The sequence below is a fragment of the Coffea arabica genome, chromosome 5e (genome assembly GCF_036785885.1).
Source record: "Coffea arabica cultivar ET-39 chromosome 5e, Coffea Arabica ET-39 HiFi, whole genome shotgun sequence".
Taxonomy (NCBI): Eukaryota; Viridiplantae; Streptophyta; class Magnoliopsida; order Gentianales; family Rubiaceae; genus Coffea; species Coffea arabica.
The window spans coordinates 1,326,410-1,350,849 of record NC_092318.1 but is presented as its reverse complement, the minus strand read 5'-3'; the positions used below and the strand labels follow the sequence as shown (position 1 = coordinate 1,350,849).

The following is a 24,440-nucleotide window of genomic DNA, read 5'->3' as shown; positions in this document are numbered from 1 at the left end:
ATAGTATCGCCACCCTTACATGTTTGGTTCCGGAACCGAGAGGGTGTTATGTTGGATGGAAGAAGTAAGTGGAGCACTAGGTCGTGTTACTACTTGGGTTGACGGAGGGTCAACCCCCGAGGGCTCAATTGATCGAGACATGAAAATAGCTCCTGAGAGCTCCGGTATCCTTCTTGTGTGTTAAATTCCTCCTTGTGCACTTAAATAAAATGTCATGTTTAAAGTTGCTTTTAAGCATGTTATTTGATTAATTGGTGTTACTTGCTTGCCTGTTTATTTTTTTGGCCTCACTGAGCGTTCGCTCATCCCATTAAGTTTGTTTTCCTTAACAAGCTTTGGAGATGGATTGGTGGTTCTAGACTAGCGACTTGGTGGATGCTAGTATACCTTTTGTATGAACTTTTGATGGTTCTTTAAGTGTAATTTTGTTATTGTTGGTTGGTGGATTGTAATCGTAATTGTTAACCCTAGAAGTTATGACTTGTATATTCGAAGTACTTTTATTTAGGTCGATGGTTGTTTTGTGGCTCTATATTAAACTTGAACGAGTGCGTGAATCCTGACGAGAGTTGAGCAGGCGTTCCGCTGATACCTTAGGGTTCGCCCTAGGGAAAGGTGGGGCAGTCACAGGTTTCGATATAAAGGACCTTCGATTATTGAATAATTTAAGATATAAAATACTTCTTAATTATAATATTTTATCGTTAGCCAAATGGGGAATCTTATGTTTGTTTCCTTCTTTTTCTTTTCTACTTTGGATTTGGTTATTTTGTGTCTAAATTTTGAGTATGAATTTGGTAAGATTACCACAATAAGAAGTTTCATTTAAGTGAGGTCTTCCCACAGTTAAAATAAGAGTTTACATGGTATAAAAAGGATTAAAATGGTAATGGTTTATAAAAGAGCATCACACTGGAAATATTTTTTTTCCAAAAAAGGTTACTTCAGTAATAAACTCGAATTGTATTAGTCCTCTTTGAGTTTTTAAATGGTGATGGAGAAACTGAATCAATTGATTGGGATTCCATAGATTTGAACTTGAAAAGGATTCATTAAAGACTTAATATTCTTTAATTAATGCAATTGTTAGTGCGGCTGATATTTTTTTAAAAAAGAGGGCCAATTATGTCACTTTTACTAGAGCACAAAAATTGTTTGAAAAGAGTGAGGATAATATTGTAAATGGTTTAATCTTGAGCAGGGGTGAATTTTTTGATGAAACTAAAGTTGTTGAACTTTTTGCATGCTAAATTTTGGCATGAAAGAGAATTATAATTTCTTAAGTTTTTTCAAACTGGCAATATAACCCGTGCTTTGCACGGGTTTCTATCTTAAATCAAAATTATTTTTATAAAAAGTCACATAATAAGAAAAACCTAAAAGCTTCAAAAGGGTATCAATTTAGTGTCAACTTCTACTGAAATATGTTACTTTAAATAACGCGAAGAAAAAAATCCTAACTTATTGAGTGTAAGCAATGGCATCTTAACCACTTCGTCAAATTAGGAAATAGCTTAGAAAATGTGGGTCTAATTGTTATATGTAATTGGAATTGTCTAATCAAAATATTTTTTAACTACTTACCTGCAATCACATTCCGCCCCTCCTTTCCCATCTAATCACCATCCTCTCTCTTGTCTCACAGCCCCATCTCCCTTTCTCTACCCATCTATCCCCTCATTTCCATATCTTGCATCCCCACCTCTCTCTTGACTACAAATTGCTTTCTCCCCGCTTGTAGTACCGCCTTTCCCTATCCCTTCACTATCAAATGCTAAGACCTATTCTATCATTTTTTATGTTTTTTTCCTTGTCAAATACGAACCCAAATAACAATATGCTGCAATATTTTGAAACCCGGGTGAACAAGTAAACTGAATGAGCTTTCGGTTCACATTTCAACACTGATTCAATGATGTTAAACTTTCTTAAAATTATTTAGTATTAAGTTACTTGGGCAAAAGTAATATCTAAAAAAAATAAAAGAAATATTTAGTGCGAAACTAGTTCAGAGGCCATTTTTTATCAGTTTTTCCTAGTTTGACCAATTTTTATTGGGTTTGATCGATTCATCTAACTTCCCGAGTTAAATATAGAACCAAACTAGAGCCATGACTGCTTTAAGGTTTGATTGGATAAGCTAGTATTGGGGGTATAAATTTTATAAAATTCTACCTCAATACATTTTTTATAAAAAAAATGAATATAGTTAATGATCTTTAAGCACTTGCACAAAGGTGCCCTTATTTGTTTACATTCAAGTCAAGAAAATAGTTCACCTTAATGCTCACCCTTATTATAATAGTGGTGGTTGTCAAACTATCAAAAATAAAATTTATATAAGACCTACTCCCAAAACTGAATGAGTATAGTAGTGAGTAGGGTCGTCTCCATAGGGAACTGGTAGATTTATCACACACAGATAATGGGGGGGGGGTTTTGGAAGAGAGATAAATAAATGAAACAAATTAAAAATGCAAGATTACTAAATAACAATCACAATAAATGCTATAACTCAAGAATGAAATAAACAATTAATTGACACAACCTAGTCAAGGAGACAATCTCGGCACCGGTTCACACAATTGATCATAGATATCTAAATTAATTCATACGTTCGCAAATAAATCGGCTCTAGCAATTTAGCAACCGCCAAACTCCCAATCTCTCCTTAATTTTACAGTAGTTCAGAGACGCTCGTAAACTACCCTCTTGTAAAATAGACAACCCCAGAGACGCTCGAAGGATTTAATCTAATTACAGCTTTAGGAATTAGAGAGACCTAATTCTAGTTAACAAACACACATGCCGGTTCATTTAAACTAGATTAATTATCCCTACGACCCAGATTAAACTGCTTGCGAGGCAATGAAATTGGTATCGTTCGCCACTAATTTAAGGCACTCAGGTGATACGCACCCCTGTCCTAATTGGAGGTATATTATTTAGACAACTGAACAACTGACCACATTAATTCAATATATCTAAACAATAACAAGCAATTCAAACAAAGAATAATTAAATACTCACAAACGTAGAACTTAGAATACTAAAAACGATCTCACAATTGTTTGTATTCCGGCCCTTGATTACTCCTCAACTAGATAAAAGAACTTAGCCTGATCTCATGCTGTTCATGCAATTCACAGTTTCCATGGAGTTTCGTTAATTGAAGGAGTAAAAAGATTCGGCCGCCAACTTACAACTTGCGTTCAGAAGAAAAAGAAAACAAAGAGAAAAGTCCAAGACAGATGATAAGATCCCTAATCTATTACAGTCCTCCTATTTATAGTTTTCCGCCGTCCTTTTTGCTAGCCGGAATAAGAGTTTGTTTCTCGAACGAATTGTTTCCTTAATTCCCTCCTTGGATTGTTGCCAAAAGTCATCTTTGACTTGAATCAATTCCACGCACGTTCAGAATTTGTTTCCAAAGAAAGGTAGTAATTCCAGGAACAGGACCCGCGGTCCGTCTTTTTCACGCAGCTCTACCTTTTCTGGCGTGGGCATGCCAGAGAATGCCTAGTCTTTCTGGAATTTGCCTCTTCTTTTCACTTTTTAACACCACTCGCCTGCAAACAACACAAATACCAAATCTAGGCAGAAATCCAGTGTCTTGCACAATAAATGATCAAAATTAAGACCAAATACCAACGAATAAACATTCAATTATTGCCTTATCAAATCCCCCCACACCAAGACAATGCTTGTCCTCAAGCATTTCAAAGCTCAGAGATACAATCACAGTTACGCATATGTAGCAGTCCACCATGCGAGCACAAGTATCCTATCCTCCTAACAATGTGATCAAATTCAGAAATTGCAAGACTCAACCCTCTCTTATTGGATGGAGTACGATTACTCACCATACCGATATGAAACACAAAGGGTCACTCTCACCACACAATAAAATGATGTTACCATATGCTTGCTAATATATCACATCTCCACCACTTAAACCAAATTTAATGCAAAAATCAAAGGGTCTTTATGCGGGTTGTAATGGGGCTCAGGCACAGGTTAGATCAAACAGGTAATTTAGGCTCATTGTGTCAAAGAAAACACCATTGACCCTACCGCATGAATTCCCATTTCATCCTTCATCCCATTGATCTCTCCGAAGCCTAACTGTGACTTTCCCAAAAACTTAGCAAGTGCAAGCACAACTAAGAACTTCACCCATTTTTCTCAACAAAACACACATAGACAAAAGCACTTTTCTTTTCTCTTTTTTTTTCAGTTACAATGGTTGGAAGGCGGGGGCATGCCTTGGAACCCACAGTCTTCTCCCCCTTTTTTTTTTTTCAAATACGCACAGCTACATATAAACACACCTACTAACTTCAATTGCCTCCTTTCAACCCAATTTGAAAATCATCATGCACTGAAATCAAGGCGTTCCTTTGACACGGGGTGAAAACAAAGAGGATTTGAACACAAGAGGTTTAGAGGTAACAAAATGAGTTTCAAAACAAAGAGAAGGTCCAGGCTCAACCATGGTCAACTAGGGGAGATTTGACTAGGGTTGGTGTTTAGAAAGCTGAAAATGGTGAACCTAAGTGCCCTTATCATTTTAATGCACCAAACTCAGGGGTGTGATCTTGACATGCACAACAAAGCAAGTTCTAGAACAATCAAGTCATGTGTGATAGCACTCAAAGAAAGGAAATGGAGCAGTTATCAATACAATACTCAATAGCTCAATAGCTCACATCTGGGTATTAGCAATCAAATCTTGCAAATTTCCTCATTTAATTCCATCATCAAGAAGATAGGACAGTTAACCACATAATAACACTGCTTATGCTTGTAAAGTAATCGCAATCATCATCATAGCGTCAAGTTCTAGACATTATCAACTGAATCCAACCAAACTCATCACCTATATATATATATTTTCCCTTTTCCTAGTTTTCCAATTTTTTTTTTGTTTTTCTGTTTTTTGTATTAACAAACCGAAAGAGCTAAAACTATCTATCAAACCTATCAAACCTAAAGAGCTAGAACTACTTCCCCCACACCAGAAATCTACATTGTCCTCAATGGAGCAAAGAAAAATAAAAGCTAAAAAGAAAGGGACAGGGGCTTCCCTGAGGGCCACGAAAGCACGAGAGCACTATGGAGGAGGAGGGTGAGGAGGCTGAAAGCCAATGTGGGCGTAGAAGGCGGCCTGATTCTCCGTCTGGATACGGGCAAAAACCTATAGGGCTGCGAGACGGCCATCCAGGTGCTCTACCCGGGCACCCAAATCAGTAACTGAGTCCTGTAGGTGACGGAACTGGGTGTCCTAAGACGACGGAGCAGCGGAGGAGGAAGGACCCGCCTGGGCTTCCTCTGGTGCCGTGGAAGGAACTCGTGGCTGGGGAATACCCTCCCCAGGAGATGTGAACTGATAAACGTCCCCCACTTTATGAATGACCCCCATCCGCTCAAGGCTGTGCAGGTCCAAAGGCTCAAGCTCGCGAGCCAAGGTAAGCTTATGCTCCTTATCGAGATCGAGGACTCTTAAGCGGATGGGCAAATAAGTGATGAGGGAGCCCATAATCAAGGGTTTATGGCGCTTATGAAGGACAGACTGTAATTGAGAGGCCATCCAACAACCAAAATTTACCTGAACCTTATTACGCATGCACCAGAGGAAATAGAACTCCGTTTTGGCAAGAGTGCTGGAAGAATCCTTCCGACCGGAGAAGTTATAGGCCAAAAACCGGTGAATGACCTTCAGCACCGGATCCTTAAGATACGAGACCTTTGACTGACTCGGGTCGTAGAGTTGCCTGTCAGTAGACCACTCCCGCCAAATCTCAATGTAATTATTGGCGAAAGGGTGGGTGTAGTCACAAGCGCTGTTGATATAAGCGCTGGAGGCGATGGTGTCCTCACTCACAAAGCCCAACATCAAATTGAATTCATTGATAGAATAGGCCTGTGGGGCGCCCCTCAGCCGATACTTGATAACCGCTGGTGAATCCAAGGCGAGATCAGCGGACCTCTCAAACTCGAAGGTGGCGTAGAACTCATAGCAGAGCTCCTCATACGCCGGGCAGTCAATAACCAGAAACTTACCCCATCCGATGGCAGTAAACAACTGCTCCACCTCCCGAGCAATATTCAACTGATCGAGAGTTGGGGGGTGGAAGCACTTGCATGGGGCGAATGGCCGGATCACCAATGAGTTCACGCGCTGCTGCTGCTCCGGAGTGAGGTCCTTCAGAGGTTCCCCCCACACTCCAGGAGACGAAGTACTCCTGGACAGTCCCAAACGGGACCTAGTAGGGGGTTGGACCGAGGCCCGCCTCTTACGAGAATTGGAGCTCGATGCCCCAGATGTAGTAGTTTTCTTTGGAGCCATGAAGGGTAAATTTGACAATTCCAAAGGCACAGATTGACAAAGAAATACCAAATGGAGATAGGGAACCACAAGCACACTACCCACAGTCAACAGTTAACAAATAAAGCACGGATAGACACCAGAGCGGCCACTAGCGTGCATGTGACAAATAAAAGTAAGGAAAGACAGCCAAGAAATCCCAAAATAGCAGTCAACAGGTAACTATCCCCAACCAATGGACGAGTCACCAACCCACAAGTATCAAATATTAGATCCACCAGACCCACAAGTGACACCAAGACAGATATAACCAATGGAAAAAAAATAGATACGAGATCCTCCAAATCGTGGTCAGCAGGAAAATGTTACCCAATAAACCAACCGTTATGTCAACCCACAAAATGGGAAAATTTAGCCAGAAAAAAATCCCAGATCTGAGTCACAAAGCGGCAACAAGAGAGAGGAAATGGGGTACCACTGAGGAACACCAGGGTGAATGGGCACGGTGAGCGACGACCGTGCACTTGAAGGCAAGTCGGTCGCGATGGTGGCCCTCGGTTAGTGGAGTACGTCGAGGCGGCGTGAGCGGTTGGGTCGGGACGGTGGCGTGCGCGAGGGGGCAGGTAAGCGGCGGCGGCGGTGCGAGCGGTGACCGCGTTGAGGATGGCGCCGCTGCCGGGGACCTGGTGCTTGAAGTGATTTATTACACAGGCTAGTATAGCCTTGTTTTATGCCTCGATCTTCCCGTACAGGAAGACTCAAGTTTGACCCAGAGATCGAGAAAACCTCCAGGAGGTTGACAAAGGAGACAAAGTTGCAAAAGCAACAAGCCTCAACGGCACAACCATCTGAACTTGAGCAAAACTTTCACTTTGGTGATTCACCAGTCCAACTGGAAACAAATTTGCTTGGATCCAACGAAACAATGGCAGCCCAAAGAACTTTGAGGGAGCTTGCGATCCCTAATGTTAACCAACAGCCTCTGTGCATCACATACACTGACACAGAGGAGTCTTTTGAGCTAAAATCTGGTTTAATTCACTTGTCATCTACCTTTCATGGTATTGCAGGTGAGGACCCACACAAGCACTTGAAGGAATTTCATGTGGTGTGTTCGACCATGAGACCTCAGGGGGTCACCGAGGAACAAATCAAGTTGCGTGCCTTCCCGTTTTCCTTAGCAGATAAGGCGAAGGACTGGTTGTTCTACTTGCCATCGGGGTCCATCACTACATGGGAAGCATTAAAAATGACAATTTTTGGAGAAGTTCTTCCCAGCCTCCAGGGCCGCCAATATCAGGAAGGAGATATGTGGAGTGAGTCAAGCAAATGTAGAGACTCTTTACGAATATTGGGAGCGATTTAAACAATTATGTGCCAGTTGCCCACACCATCAAATTCTTGACCAACTGTTGATCCAATATTTCTACGAGGGGCTCCTACCCATGGATAGGAGCATGATCAATGCGGCTAGTGGAGGTGAGTAGGGTCGTCTCTACAGGGAACTGGTAGATTTATCACACACAGATAATTGGGGGGGTTTTTGGAAGAGAGATAAATAAATGAAACAAATTAAAGATGCAAGATTACTAAATAACAATCGCAATAAATGCTATAACTCAAGAATGAAATAAACAATTAATTGACACAACCTAGTCAAGGAGACAATTTCGGCACCGGTTCACACAATTGATCTAAGGATTTAATAGACAACCCCAGAGACAACCCCAGAGACGCTCTTGTAAACTACTCCAGAGACGCTCTTGTAAACTACCCTCTTGTAAAATAGACAACCCTCTTGTAAACTACCCTCTTGTAAAATAGACAACCCCAGAGACGCTCGAAGGATTTAATCTAATTACAGCTTTAGGAATTAGAGAGACCCAATTCTAGTTAACAAACACACATGCGGGTTCATTTAAACTAGATTAATTATCCTTACGACCCAGATTAGACTGCTTGCAAGGCAATGAAATTGGTATCGTTCGCCACTAATTTAAGACACTCAAGTGATACGCACCCCTGTCCTAATTGGCGGTATATTATTTAGACAACTGAACAACTGGCCACATTAATTCAATATATCTAAACAATAACAAGCAATTCAAACAAAGAATAATTAAATACTCACAAACGTAGAACTTAGAATACTAAAAACGATCTCACAATTGTTTGTGTTCCGGCCCTTGATTACTCCTCAACTAGATAAAAGAACTTAGCCTGATCTCATGCTGTTCATGCGATTCACAGTTTCCATGGAGTTTTGTTAATTGAATAAGGAGTAAAAAGATTCGGTCGCCAACTTACAACTTGCGTTCAGAAGAAAAAGAAAACAAAGAGAAAAGTCCAAGACAAATGATAAGATCCCTAATCTATTACAGTCCTCCTATTTATAGTGTTCCGCCGTCCTTTTTGCTAGCCGAAATAAGAGGTTGTTTCTCAAACGAATTGTTTCCTTAATTCCCTCCTTGGATTGTTGCCAAAAGTCATCTTTGACTTGAATCAATTCCACGCACGTTCAGAATTTGTTTCCAAAGAAAGGTGGTGATTCCAGGGACAGGACCCGCGGTCCGTCTTTTTCACGCAACTCTACCTTTTCTGGCGTGGGCACGCCAGATAATGCCTAGGCTTCTGGAATTTGCCTCTTCTTTTCACTTTTTAACACCACTCGCCTGTAAACAACACAAATACCAAATTTGGGCAGAAATTCAGTGTCTTGCACAATAAATGATCAAAATTAAGACCAAATACCAACGAATAAACATTCAATTATTGCCCTATCAAATAGTTTTATGTTGGACCTATGATTAATTAATTTTGACATTCTAATAAATATTGTTATGAATAGTTGACATGATTATAACAGTGTAAGGAAAAAAAAGTGAAAGTAAACAAACAGTAAACATATAAAAAACATTTATTCATGAAGAGAAGAAACAAAGGTCTAATTTTCAGTCTTTCTCCAGCCACACCAAGCAAGGTTTTACGTCTCTTACTGTGTTGCAAGAAAACTTTGACTCATGATAAAATTGATATAATGCTGCTGATTTCTGATTTTTTTTTCTTATCGTCTGTCCATATAATTGTGTTCGAGTCATCTGGTTGATGAAAATTATGAATTTAGGATGTAAACCCATACAAAAGATTGGTAAGATTGGCTAAAACAAGTTGATAACCAAAAGGACTTACTGAATAACTTAGAGAAATTGATGTTACTGAGATGTATGGTTTTGATACGTTGATTGGTTTTCAACACTTTTTTTTTTGTGGTGTGCAAGTAATTATTCATATATAAATCCAATGTTGGATTAAAGATCTAACAATCTCCCACTTGGACTATATGTGTAACCTTATAATTATGATTCGCAATTAACCGTATGAGCTCAACTTTACTGTCATTATCATAATGTACTTGTAACCAATTCGATCCATCAATCATACCAACATAGGATCAAAGCGGCTTTTGTTACAATTTCGTAATTCGACCAATCAATGGTCGCATATATTAATATAATTGAATGACATGAATCATGATGTGGATGTGTAGCATGAAAATTCATGTAATGTGATCAAAACATGCCTATTTCCAACTGGTCTATCTTAAATTTTATGATATCAAACCATACCAAAATCAAAGTGTAAATAAATCCAAACTTTATTTATACATAAAATATCCTTAAATCATTAATAACAGAAAGGTATCATAAGAGCATTTAAACTAACAAACTCTCACTAAAACTGTATATCATTTAATAACATGACACCCATACGAAAAGTATACTCATGAAACATTTTGGGTGGCAATCCCTTAGTAAGCGGATCCGCAACCATGGAGTTTGTCCCGATATGCTCTATCGATAACTGTCCACTCTGTACTCTTTTTTAACAGTCAGGAACTTGATATCTATATGTTTAGATTTCGTCAAACTCCTGTTATTATTGGAATAGAGAATTGCTGACTTATTGTTACAAAATAATTTGTGTGGCCTTTCAATACTATCCACTACACGTAATCCTGTGATGAAATTTCGGAGCCAAATTTTTTGGTTGGATGCCTCATAACAAGTTAGAAACTCTGCAGCCATAGTGGAAGATGTTATAAGGGACTGTTTAGTACTCTTCCAAGATATGACACCTGTTGTCAACAAATAGATATAGCCTGACGTTGATTTCATAGTATCTTGGCATCCAATATAATCGGAATCAGTATACCCAATGACTTCTAACTCATCTGACTTCCGATACGTGAGCATGTAATCTTTTATTTTCTGTAAATAATGTAAGACCCGTTTGGTTGCTTTCCAATGATCTAATCCTGAATTACTTAAATATCTACCCAACATTCCAATAATGTACGCAATATCCGGACGTGTACATATTTGAGCATACATTAGACTCCCTACTGTTGACGCATAAGGAATCTTTTGCATATCTTTTTCCTCAAAAGCATTCTTAGGACACTGTTCAAGACTAAATTTGTCGCCTTTAGTCACAGGGGTGTCACCTGATTTATAATTTTGCATGTCATACCTTTTAAGAACCTTTTTGATAAAATTTTTTTGTGATAGTTCTAAAATACCCCGAGATCGATTCCGGTGTATTTGAATGCCTAACACAAAAGATGTATCACCAAGATCTTTTATCTCAAAATTCTTAGTTCAAAATTTTTTTGGTTCCATGCAATAGACTAATATCATTGCTAGCAAACAAAATATCATCAACATACAATACCAGAAAAATATATTTGCTCCCACAGAACTTATGGTATATACAATCATCTACTAAGTTCATCTCGAAACCAAATAAGATGATCACTTGATGAAATTTGAAATATCATTGTCGAGACGCTTGTTTGAGCCCATAGATGGATTTTTTAAATTTGCAAACCATATTCTTTGGATCTCCTGATACAAAGTTTTCTGGTTGCACCATATAAATTGTCTCATCAATGTTACCATTGAGAAACGCTGTCTTTACATCCATTTGATGTAACTCAAGATCGAAATGCGCCACCAATGCCATAATAATTCTGAAGGAGTCCTTTGAAGAAATTGGGGAGAAGGTTTCTTTATAATCGATACCTTCTTTTTGTGTAAATCCCTTGGCGACAAGACGAGTTTTGTATCTTTCCACATTGCCTTTCGAATTTCTTTTGATTTTAAATATCCATTTACAACCAATGAGTTTCGCTCCTTCTGGCAATAACACAAGATCCCAAACATCATTGTCCTTCATGGATTTAATCTCCTCATTCATGGCATCGATCCACTTTTGAGAATTTGAACTTTCCATGACTTGACGGAAGTTGATTGGATCATCTTCCATCAATTCAGAATCATTCTCATGTTCTTGGAGAAAAATAATGTAATCATTTGGCATTGTACTTCTCCTTACTCTAGTGGATCTTCTTAATGGCGCTGGTTCTTGGAAAGAAAGAATTTGTTCTTCTATAACAGTTTGTTCTTCGACATTGTCTTGATTTGTCATATCATGATCAAGTTCAGGAATAGAGTTCTGAGCAAGAGTAATGACACCTGTGAGAATATTAATATATTGTTCTTTAAAGACAATGTCCCTTACTGTATTTTCTCCCCCAAACTCGACATCTTCAAAGAACCGGGCATTTCCTGCCTCAAAAATTGATTTAGTTGTGGGATCATAAAATTTGTAACCTCTAGATCTTTCAGAATATCTAATAAAATAACAACTAATCGTTCTTGAGTCCAGTTTCTTTTCATTTGGCCTATAAGGTCTTGCCTCAGGTGGACATCCCTAAATATGTAAATGCTTTAAACTGGACTTTTTTCCTGTCCAAAGTTCATAAGGGATTTTAATAGTTGATTTAGTTGGAACTCTGTTGAGAATATATACTGCAGTCTTAAGTGCTTCACCCCAAAGTGACTCTGGTAAGGTAGAATGACATATCATACTTCTTACCATATTTTTTAAGTGTTCTATTTCGTCTTTCAATTACACCATTCATAGTGGGTGAACCCGACATAGTGTACTGTGGGACGATACCGCATTCCTCTAGATATTTAGCAAATGGTCCTGGACGTTGTTCACTTGAATCATCATATCTACCTTGGTACTCACCATCACGGTCAGATCTGACGCTTTTAATTATTTTGTTGAGTTGATTCTCAACTTCAGCCTTAAAATTTTTGAACACGTCTAGTGACTGTGACTTTTCAGAAATGAGATATATGTACCCATATCTTGAAAAATCGTCTATGAACGTTATAAAATAATGTTGACCATTCCAAGCAGATGTAGAAAATGACCCACAAATATCCGTATGTAAAAGTTCTAAGATGTCTGAGTACCTATTGGCTTCAAATATCCTTTTATTGATTTGTTTCCCCTTTATACAGTTAATACAATCATCAAAATCAGTGAAATTCAAGGGGTAGAGAATTTCATTTGACACAAGTCTTTCTATTCTTTGTTTGGAGATATGTGCCAATCTCTTGTGCCATAATGCGGCTGAATTCTCATTGGTTAATTTTCTCTTTATTTCTCTAGTACTCAAATGCAGAGATTCATTAAATGAGACAATTGTATTAATTAAATATAGATTATCGTAGTGCATTAAAGAACAAGAACCAACCAATTTTGAATCATGAAATAATTCAAATTTTCCATTTTCAAATGAACAAGAATAACCAAATTTGTCCAAAACAGAAATAGAAATTAAATTCCGTCTAAAAGACGGTACAACAAATGTCTCATTGAGATCCAAATAAAATCCGGTCTTTAACAATAATCTAAAAACTCCAATTGTCTCAACTTGAACTGTTTTGCCATCGCCCACATAAATATATTTTCATCATCATTAACCTTTCGGCAATTCAGGCAACTCTGCATAAACACACTGATGTGAGTTGTTGCACCAGAATCTAACCACCATGTGTGTCTAGGTATTGAAGTTAAATTAATTTCAGAACAAACCAAATTAAGAAGCATACCTTTCTTACCATGTCAAGCGTGATAGTTGGTGCAATGTTTTTTTTTATGCCCTTCAATTCCATAGAAGAAACAACTATTCTTTCCCTGATCATCTGATTTCTTTTGTTGTTTCTTTTGTGGCGCTGTACTTGCAGCTCCTTTTTTCCTTCTTTCTCTTAAGTCCCTTACTTTTATTATTAGTGGTTGACATCAGATGGGCACTTTCTGTCTGATCTTGGTTCAACCATTCCTCTTCCTCTACACAGTGCGAGATGAGTTCATTTAGAGACCAAATCTCCTTTTGACAGTTGTAACTCACCTTAAACTGGTTAAACTGTGTAGGAAGAGATATTAAAATCAAATGCACTAGTAACTCTTCAGAGAGTCTCAATTTAAGTGCATTTAATTTTGAAACAAGATGAGACATTTCCATAATGTACTCTCTGATATTTTCTTTACCACTATATTTCATTGAAACTAGGCGTGTCAAGAGCGTACTAATTTCAGTCTTTTCGTTCTTGACAAACCTTTTTTCAATATCTTGAAGGAACTCTTTAACGGTTATTTTTGTTTTTGACATTGTTCCTCTGAATGCTTTTGGAACAGCCTTCTTAATGATCATCAAACACAAGCGATTTGATCTCTCTCACATTTCATTATTTCTTTTTTCATCAGAGGTACTCTGATCTGTAAAAGGTGGGGGAGAATCATCCCTTAACGCAAGGTTGAGATCCATTATTCCAAGTACTATTAAGAGATTTTCTTTCCAGAACTTGAAATTTGTGCCATTCAACATAGGAATATTATTGATGTTAATAGTAATATTTGTAAGATCATTTGCAACTGAACAGGAAAAATATCAAATAATTAAAACTACGCTTACATAAATCAAATAATAATAAATTCAAATAATGGTAGCCCCATCTCAAGATACCGATGTTCCATTAATATTTTATTTTTGGACAAAAATATTAACTTCTAAGTGTTATCTTGGTGCAGTAATAAATACTGATAATAATAACATGTCAAAAATAAATTTTCTTTTGGGCTAATTTATAAATCACATGTAAAAAATCTAAATAATTATCACGTATTTATTACCACAAGTGCACATGTAATTTTATTAAATATTGACCTTCCTTTGGACCGATCAATATTCATAAAATTACAGGTACCCAACTAGTTATATTTTAAAATAAATTAATTTTCATAATAGAGGTCACTTTGGTGGCATATTATTTCAATTAATTTATTCCAAAATATATATAATCATACCAATATTCAAATTTAAAATAATACAAATTAAACAAAATTTTTTATCAAAGTCAACTTTGGTCAACTCTGGTCAAAACGTGGTCAAACATGGTCAAATTGAATCAAAACTTATTGGACCAAAAGTTCATATCCATAATCCGACCCAAATTTATCATTCAACCCCAAAATATTTCTTGAAGTCCATAAATATTTTATAAAACTTTATATTTAGCGGGCCTAATATATGGACTTTATAGGACTTGAATGTCATATTTAACTTTATTAGGGTTCACTTAAATTAAAGAAACCCTAATTTCCTTTATATTATTTCTCAAACAAGAAAACAAGTCAAAGAGTCCAATTGTAAACAATTGAGCTACAAAGACATAATGAAAAAGTCACGGCAAAAAAGAAAATATTTTGGCTTTCTGTTTGAGAAAAAGATAAATTAATTGACAATCAATTATGATCCCGAACCACGTGCCAACTAGTCATTAATAAGCTAAGCCGAATTCTCCAGATGTAAAAGTAGGGAGTCGGCCAACCAAAATAGCGTGAAGAAACAATTGAATCATACAACTAAAGTTGGACTATGGTGGGACCCTCTAAATTTCATGTATGCAAAAGCATTGTTGGAATGATTTGACCGAAGGCCATACATTACTTACGTAAGCACCCATGAACATAAAAGCCACATAAAGACTCGTCAACCATGGAAGCGGAGCCCACGAATTCAATTTTTTTTTTAATATTGCATATGAGTCAGAGTGGCGCCGTACAAACAAAAACATAATTTACCATAATTCTGAATTCATGTAGTGCGGCGGAAGCAACCAAAATCATGTCATATATATAACGAAAACAGTGAATCAACTGGCGATCGAAAATTTAAACACATAACAGTCATGTATTTAATAGCATCAGGTCCGCAGCCAATAGCCATGAAAACAGAACCAATAGTAATAAAACTATAAATTACTAAAACAAAAGTATTTTCTAATAATCAATCATATGGGCTCTGATACCACTTGTTAGGGTGGTTATCTAAATTTAACCTTTGGTGAAAACCATCACCTATTAAACCTAAAATTTATATGGCGATTATTAAGAAATAAATTAACAATAAAATAACGGAAGCGTACCTGGATTCATATCGACAAACTGATATATGAATCTCCAAAGTTATTGGGGTGGCCTTCCAAGTCAACACGTATTTACCGATCTTTTGAGAGAACCCTTTAGTTTCTCTCTGGTATCTTTCCTGACGATGGGATATCAAGAAAGAGTTATTTTGTGGTATTAGGAAATACGACAACTAGAATGATACGTGTGACTTGGGGACCATAACTCTATTTATAGGTAACATTCTTGTACTCTTTGGAACCTTATTTCAACCCATCATAGAAATAGAAGCCCTTAAGTCTCTACACATTAAAGGCCCACACCCTATTAGATACATTAAATCCAAACTATATTTGATCACTTTAATTGGGTTTAACCTTAATTGACAGTTTGCAAAACATAATTATTCATATATAAATCCAATGTTGAATTAAGGATCCAACATCTTCTTCTTCTTCTTTCTCATATGTTGTGTACTAAATTTAGTTGGCACATTAATGATGTTTAAGACAGTTGCTCTAGTTGGAGAGAGTGGAAGCGGGAAATCTGCGGTGATCTCACTGTTGCAAAGATTTGACCATCCTGATTCAAGTCATATTACACCGGATGGGATTAAAATTGGACAAATTCTACTTTATCCCCTGTGGTTTAACGTTTTTTTACATAACCCTCCTATGGTTTCAAAAACTATATATAACCCCCTTATGGTTTGGATTAAAGTGTCAAAGTGACGGGAATGACCATTCGTAACAGAGTCACATAAAATGTCAAAAATACCCTTATGTAAAGTTGAAAATTATTTATTAACTAAGGAGGGTTATGTGTATATTTTGAAAATCATAAGGGGGTTATATGATAAAGTATTAAACTATAAGGGGGTTATATAGTAAAATATAAAAATCATACGGGGTTAATGTGTCATGTATTTATAAGGGTAATTTCGACATTTTTAGAAGTTCCGTTACGAGTAACTATTTCTGTCATTTTGACGCTTTAATCCAAACCATGAGGGGATTATGTATAGCTTTTAAAACCATATTGGGGGTTATGTAAAAAAATGTTAAACCACAGGAGGGTAAAATATAATTTGCCCATTAAAATTCAAAAGTTTCAAGTGAAGTGGCTAAGGCAGCAAATGGGGCTTGTGAGTGAAGAACCTGTGTTGTTTAATGATACAGTTCGAGCCAACATTGCGCACGGGAAGGAAGGGAATGCTACAGAAGCAGAAATACTAGAAGCAGCAGAGGTAGCAAACGCGCACATGTTCATTAGTGGGTTGCAACAGGTTTGTGATCGAACACTAATCTCATCATTTTCACAATCTATAGTATGTCAACCTAAACATCTAAGCATTGTCACAACGTTTTCAGCAGTCTTAGTTTAATCAACAGAATACAAATTTTGTACTTCTATGGAAGGCTTTTCAGCTTCAAACTGTTGTATCTCAATACCAATTTAACCCAGGCTAGCTGCAAACAGGTAACTGCTTCCTTTTCCTATGTAAGGTGGATGGATAACTTTCAGCAATTAGACCCTCAGGAACATTTACCTGTTTCAAAAAAGTGGTTTAAAATACTGAAATGAGAGCCCCATCATCCTTTTGGAACAATGGTTCTGAAACAATACATTTAGTCACAAACCCCAAAACCCAAATTACAGATTTTTATCAAGATTCCAATTCCTCTAAATCCTTGCCATGATTATGACAGAAAACAAGAACCCCACTTCAGTACCACTCTAAAAGAAGTAGGACTGACCTCCTATTATCAAGTTCTACCTTCAAAATAGAACCAAGGTAGAGATACGGCCATGCTGGACAAGTTTCAGTCCAAAAAACAGAGACAAGAGGACCTATAACAATTAACTACCAAACTTGTATATTCAGATGATTGCAACCACACCAAAATACATATATACCAAACCACTCGAGTTAGTCCAATGGCCAGGGAAGGTCTCTTAGAATTCTCCCCGCTACACTAATTTATTTGTGAACAATTAGAACTGTCCAAAAATGAAATCGCTAAGAATCCTATCATTATTTTTATCAGAAGGAAGAAACCAAGCACACGCCAATCCTTTATTATTTTTATCCTTTTTCTTTTTCTCTTTTTTTTTATGTTGCTGAATTTGATTTTCTTTTTCTCATGGACGTGTCCTAAGGCCAAACTAAACTTTTGTTTCCTTGTTCTTTGTTTTTTAGATGACCAAAATTTTAATTTGCCTAAAACGAAATGGCCCACATTAAATTAAAAGGAAAACCTTCAAAATTTTAGAAATTGCGGACCTTTATACATATATATATATACTCCCTCCGTCCCATAAAATTTGTCGCTTTTGATACAACGTGCAATTTATGTATAGCGATATTAGTAGAAAAGAGAATTTTTACTTTCCTTTTTTTATCGCTAGTAGCGGGCCATTTTTTATTTGTTGTATTGATAATTGTAAAGAATAAGTGGTGGACCACATGACACATGAAAGGTAGAGATAAAATTTTATTGAACAACGTGAATTAACTTATCTAACACGACAATTAATTTGGGATAAGAAAAAGTGACAAACATGACAAATTTTATAAGACAGAAGGAGTATATCAAAGACATTCTCATCTCAAATTGAAAATTCAAGTTATATTGAAAATGCACTTCAAAAACATTGTTATTTTAATGGGTATATGATATTTTGAAATAGTTTTGTGATCTCTAACATATTTTACTCTTGATTCAACTTTGAGATGAAAATGACAATACCCTCATAATTTACAAAAAAATTGCTGCAGAAATTAAAAATCACTAGCACTTGGGACGGTGGGCTAGAGAATGGGGTCAAAGCCCTTCCGCTCTAGCTGGTCAGGGGATTGATCATGGATAAAAAAGAATTTAATAGATATTTAAAGAAAAATAAAAAGTTTATATATATATGTTGGCAGTATATACACCATCACGATTAGATGTATGAGACATGAACGGAATTTGAATTTCAAATTTAAATTCAAATGAATTGTCATACATTCAATAATAATGGTAGCCATAAAATATCTTATAGGTAATTTATATCCTAATCATTTCCCTACTACATTATTTTGTAAAGTGTCGAATTAATTAATTAGCTAAACGCTAAGGAAAAATTAACACATAACCAAACTATAGTGCTTCAGACCCATTGAATTCTATTTCGACATATAAATTTCAAAAATCAAAACCTGCAATGCCGGCTCTCTTCGTTTCAAAAGTGCGGCGATGTACTCTAAACTTGCGAAAAATGGCGGAGAAAAACAACAAACAAACTTCAAGTCGTAGCAGAATGGCTTAAAGCACTTGCATCTAAGTAAGGAAAGACATAATACTTGATAATAATATTGGTATCAAATCCAATATAGAATCATCTAATTTTATTTATGCTATTCAAGTAAAACAACATGAACTTTGCCACAAATTTGACAGTCTTTTTTTTTTTCTTTTCAAAGGTTCAAATAGCTCAACTGAGCAGACATGGAGCAATGTGTAATGTAACTGTAGATATGTTGACAACATAAAGAGAAATAACTCAAGTCACCCTTGAGGAGATTAGAAGCTGTGAGTATGCACAACAGCAAGTCAGGATTACGAGATTGTGATGCTGATGCATAATATATGAATGCTTATCATAGTTATAAGTATTTCATTTTCCTGTTGTAATGCTTGGACATGTTTAAGCATCCAAAGAGGCATAAGCAAGCAGCACTTCATTTTCTTCCAATAGTGACATGTCCAACTCGGAATCTTTTAGGATAAGATGTGCATGTATTCCATTACCATCTTCCATGTCTGTTAATATCAAGATGTTGAGATTTAGCCCTGGAGTGGTTCCTGGGTATACCAACGAAGGTGTTCCCCAGCCAAAATCAACGCCATAAAATGGGAACCTACACCAGCTTGAGCACCCGTACAAGTCAGAGTTGTGTGTTTCAGTTGCTGCAGTACTCAGCGGTGCTGAGTGGGATGCTTCTTGCCTACTAAGAATGGAATTGATGTTTTCTGTGCACTCCTTGAGCAATTTTGTTTTCCCTTCCCTTAGTTTATTAACTAACTCTGGTAATTTAACTTCAGCATTGTTGTCAACTGATGTCGGGAAATAGGCAAAAAAATTCCCAACTGAATTTTGTGGAAGTGGAGGGACAATTATTTGTCGAAAATTCACAGCATTCACGAAGATTGATGGGCGGCTGTGTGATCCCGAGTTTGCCTTTGACGCTGCAGACATAAAACAACCGTAAAGTAGGGCTGACACAACTTCAAACCGAGTAGGGTTTTCTACTCCTGAGTTAAGAGCAATAGCCTTGAGTTCTCCAATTTTAGAAGCATGGAACGCCAAAATCCTTTTCACGTGCTTCCCTTGATCTAGCTTAGGAGGAGATGGTTTCGGAAATTGCTGACCGTCAACAGGGGGGAACAGAGAAGCTGCATGAAGATGAGGAGATGGGATGTCACTCGTTTGACGAGCTATTGCTGCCCAATCATTCATGAAAGTTGATACGCTGGATGCATCAGCAATCCTGTGATTTATAGACACACTCAATACTATGCCACCGCAGTTGAAAGAACTGAGCTGAACAAATACTAGGCTACGATGATTAGCTAGGGCCGGCCCGGAGAATAGAGATCTAGCAAAGATAAGATCTTCCATTTTTCCAGAACTTAATTGCTTGCGAATCTCAGACACTCGACAATTAATTCGGCCTTCAGTAAATTGAGCACCCATGTCGTTGCAATCAATCATATAGCCGTTTTTCATCAGCCGTCCGGCGAAAGGGTAATACTGGGCAAGAGTTTTTGAGAGAGAACTTTTAAGCAGTTGTGATATTTCATTGGCAAGCCAACGAGTTCCCTTAATATTAGGATAGAAGAAAGCCACCGGGATCAGAAGATATGGTGAGATTCCTTGATCTAACAATGAGAGCTTGTGGTATCTCAAAGAAGTTGGAGTGGGTGAGGAAGGCTTGATGAATGTTTCAGAAATTATCTCAAACTGCAGCGAGGCATCCATCCTGATGAATATTTGCTTGAATGAAGGCCTATATGTCTTATCAATAAGCTTGTGCTGGCTTTGCTAACCTATTACCCTTTTATAGTGTGGTGAACAATGGCATTGTATTTTTGGTATTAACCTAAAATACCTGTACTTGGAAAAGTTACACATCTCTTAGTACACTGTCTTCCGAAATACCAATTTCTTTTAAAGTCTCTCCCTATGGTACAATTGTTTTACAGTCACTAAAATACAAAATTCATCATTACTTGAATAAGAAATGATTTTAGAGTGCTTAAGCAAATCAAAAATTTCTCCCTCTCTATCTCCCTCTGCTTAAAATTCTCAAGAAGCCATCAGTCTAAACATAGTTTTTCCAAGCCACTGGTGAAGATTAGGCTACGCCGCAGTCCTACATTGATGAAAGAAAGAAGCTAGGATGTGTTTAGACAACAGAAAAAAAAACCCCAAGAGGACCAATTTCTTGTGCTAGGATTCATTTGTTTCCCTTCAGACCCATATATAGCTGCTATTTGTGTGCCTGAAGTCGGGCAAGTGGTGCTAACCTAACAAATGGAATATATCATGCCTAGATAAAGCCTGGAGATATACCTAAGGGCAACTTTGATTATTGTGTACCTAAGCTATTGTTGTTTTTCACGATTAGGAGCAAACAAAAGGTTGGAAATCTTTACAAACGCCTTTTTCTTGATAGTTAATCACGTAATTTATTTTTTTTTTCAAATACTTGTTATGTTAGACTTGAATTCCCAGATGATTTTGCATACAAGTCTAAAATTTTCAAACCAGAAAGTTGAATTCCAACTAGGTATATTCATTGACAATAAGCTAACTAGTGAAGGGTTCGGATTAGTCAATTGAATTTTTTTCTGGTGGATATACTTTTGGGATTATTCAGATTGAAAATTTCGCATTCGGAAAGGAACAATTAGTATATCTGATAAAAATGAAAAAGAAATTGGGAATCACTAGGAAAGGCTAAGAACTTTTGATGAATTATATTAATCCTCTTGGACTTGTTAAATGGTGATGGATTTGAACTTGAATAGGATTCATTAAAGACTTAATATTCTTTAATTAATGCAATTCTTAGTGTGGCTGATTGTTTTTTTTTTTTTTTTTTTTTTTTCTAAAGCAGGGCCAACTATGTCGCTTTTACTGGAGCACAAAAGTTATTTGAAAACAGTGAGGATAATTACAAATTTTAGGCATGGATGAACTTTTTGATGAAACTGAAGTTGTTGAACTTTTTGCATGCTAAATTTTGGCATGAAAGAGAATTATAATTTCTTAAATTTTTTCAAACTTGCAATGTAACCCATGCTTTGCACAGGTTTCTATCTTAAATCAAGATTATTTTATAAAAATGTCACATAATAAGAAAAACCTAAAATCTTCAAAAGTGTATTAATTTAGTGTCAACTTCTACTGAAATATGTTACTTTAAATAACATGAAGGAAAAAAATCCTTACTTATTGAGTGTAAGCAATGGCCTCTTATCAACTTCAACAAATTAGATAGCTCAGAAAATGCGTGTCTAATTGTTATATGTAATTGGAATTGTCTAATCAAAATATTCTTAAACTACTTACCTTTCCCATCTAATCGCCACCCTCTCTTGTCTCACAGCTCCACCTCTCCTCCTCTACCCATCTATCCCCTCTCCTACCCTTATTTCCATATCTTGCAGCCCCACCTCCCTTTTGACTACAGATTGCTTTCTCCCTGCTTACAGTACCACCTTTCCGCTTTCCTTCACTGCCAAGACCTATTCTGTCATTTTTCATGCATTTTTTCCTGTCAAATACAAATCCAAATAACAATATGCAGCAATATTTGAATCACGGGCCAACAAGTAAAGTGAATGAGCTTTAACTTCATATTTCAACCCTGATTCAATGATTTTAAATTTTTTTAATTATGTATTATTAAATTACTTGGATAAAATTAATATGTAAAAAAAGAAAAGAAATATTTAGTGACAAAATGGTTCAGAGGCCATTTTTTACTAGTTTTTGCTGGTTCGCCTAGTTCTTGATTGGGTTTGATCAGTTCATCTAACTTCTAGAGTTAAATATAGAACCAAACTAGAACCATGACCACCTTACGGTTCCATTGGATAAACTAGTTTTGGGTATAAATTTAGTAAAATTCTTCCTCAATGCATGTTTTTTTTGAAAAAAATGAATATAGTAAAAGATCTTTAAGCACTTCCACGAAGGTGCCCTTGTTTGTTTACATTCAAGTCAATAAAATAGTTCACTTCAATGCTCACCCTTGTTATAATAGTTTTATGTTGGACTTATGATTAATTAATTTTGACATTCTAATAAATATTGTTATGAATAGTTGATATGATTATAACAATTTAAGGAAGAAAAGTGAAAGAAAACAAAAAGGAAACATATCAAAAACGTTTATTCATGAAGAGAAGAAACAATGGTCTAATTAGAATTGTACTGTTGCTTCAAAACTTGCTAACAAATTTGGATGACGAAGGAAAAGCGACTAACTTTGATGAAGGAAAGAAGCTACCCAGCAGGCCTACATTGATAAAGGAAAGAAGCTATAGAGTGGAGAAATTTTAGTATGAGTTTAGACAACAGAAAAGAAAAAATCCAAGAGGACCACTCTCTCGTGTTTGGATTCGTTTGTTTAATGAGACCCATATATAGCTGCTATTTGTTTGCCTAAAGTCGATTGAGAGTGTGTAAAGCCAACTTAATCAAAAGCTTTATCAGATTTAATGCTGGCAAGTAGTGCTAACCTAACAAAGGGAATATATCATGCCTAGATAAAGCCTGGGGATATACTTAAGGGCAACTATGTTTATTGTGTACCTAACCTATTGTTGTTTTTCACGATTAGGAGCAAACAAAAGGTTGCAAATATTTACAAAAAGCTTTTTTCTTGATAGTTAATCACGTAATTTTTTTTTCAAATATTTATTATGTTGGACTTGAATTCCCAGATGATTTTGCATACAAATCTAAAAGTTTCAAACCAGAAAGTTGAATTCCAACTAGGTATATTCATTGACAATAAGCTAACTAGTGAAGGGTTCGGATTAGTCAATTGAATTTTTTTCTGGTGGATATACTTTTGGGATTATTCAGATTGAAAATTTCTCATTCGGAAAGGAACAATTACTGTATCAAATAAAAATTAAAAAGAAATTGGGAACTCAGCAGGAAAGGCTTAGAACTTTTGATGAATTGTATTGAGTTTATTTCCAAAGTAACCTTCTTTAGAAAAAATATTTCCAGTGTGATGCTCTTTCACAAATTACTACCTTTTTAATCATGAGACCTCAAATCAACAGACCCCCCCCCCTTGTTCCAATGGATAATTTCACAAATCTCCCCTAAGATTTATGACAATTATATAGTTAGCTTCCTAAAAAAATTATACATACCTTTCCAGAATAGTAGTTTTGGGTTTTATTTGGCTGATGTAAGGGGAAATAATCATGTTAATACCTCAAATTTCCCTTAGGGAGTTTTTATGTTTAAATCAATTGTTCAATGTATATATTCTTGTTTATCGCCTATTCTAAAATAGTTTCGCCTTAGGCCTAAATCATTTCCTCCACATCCCTTTGGCCATTTTTGCAATTGTATATTTGTGTTTGCAATTGTTTATTAAACTTTGGTCAGAGACAAAATTGAGAATAAATGGAAAGAGTGAGAGATGGGTTAATTAAAATGCATGATTAATACTAAAATTTGTGAGACATGGAGATTTGTGACGGGTATTTTA

At 36.3% G+C, this 24,440-nt stretch overlaps 1 protein-coding gene across 1 annotated transcript; it reads right to left on the bottom strand.

Annotated features, from left to right (window-relative positions):
• Window positions 1-19,342: 19,342 nt before the first annotated feature.
• Window positions 19,343-20,677, bottom strand: LOC140006357 (diaboline synthase-like). Its single transcript, XM_072048170.1, has one exon. It carries the CDS (start codon window positions 20,675-20,677, stop codon window positions 19,343-19,345), a length of 1,335 nt encoding a protein of 444 aa, XP_071904271.1.
• Between the last annotated feature and the right edge of the window lie 3,763 nt (window positions 20,678-24,440).

What these genes read in the sequence shown, in the direction of transcription:
- LOC140006357 (XM_072048170.1), bottom strand. Translation starts at nt 20,677, where the DNA reads ATGGATGCCTCGCTGCAGTTTGAGATAATTTCTGAAACATTCATCAAG.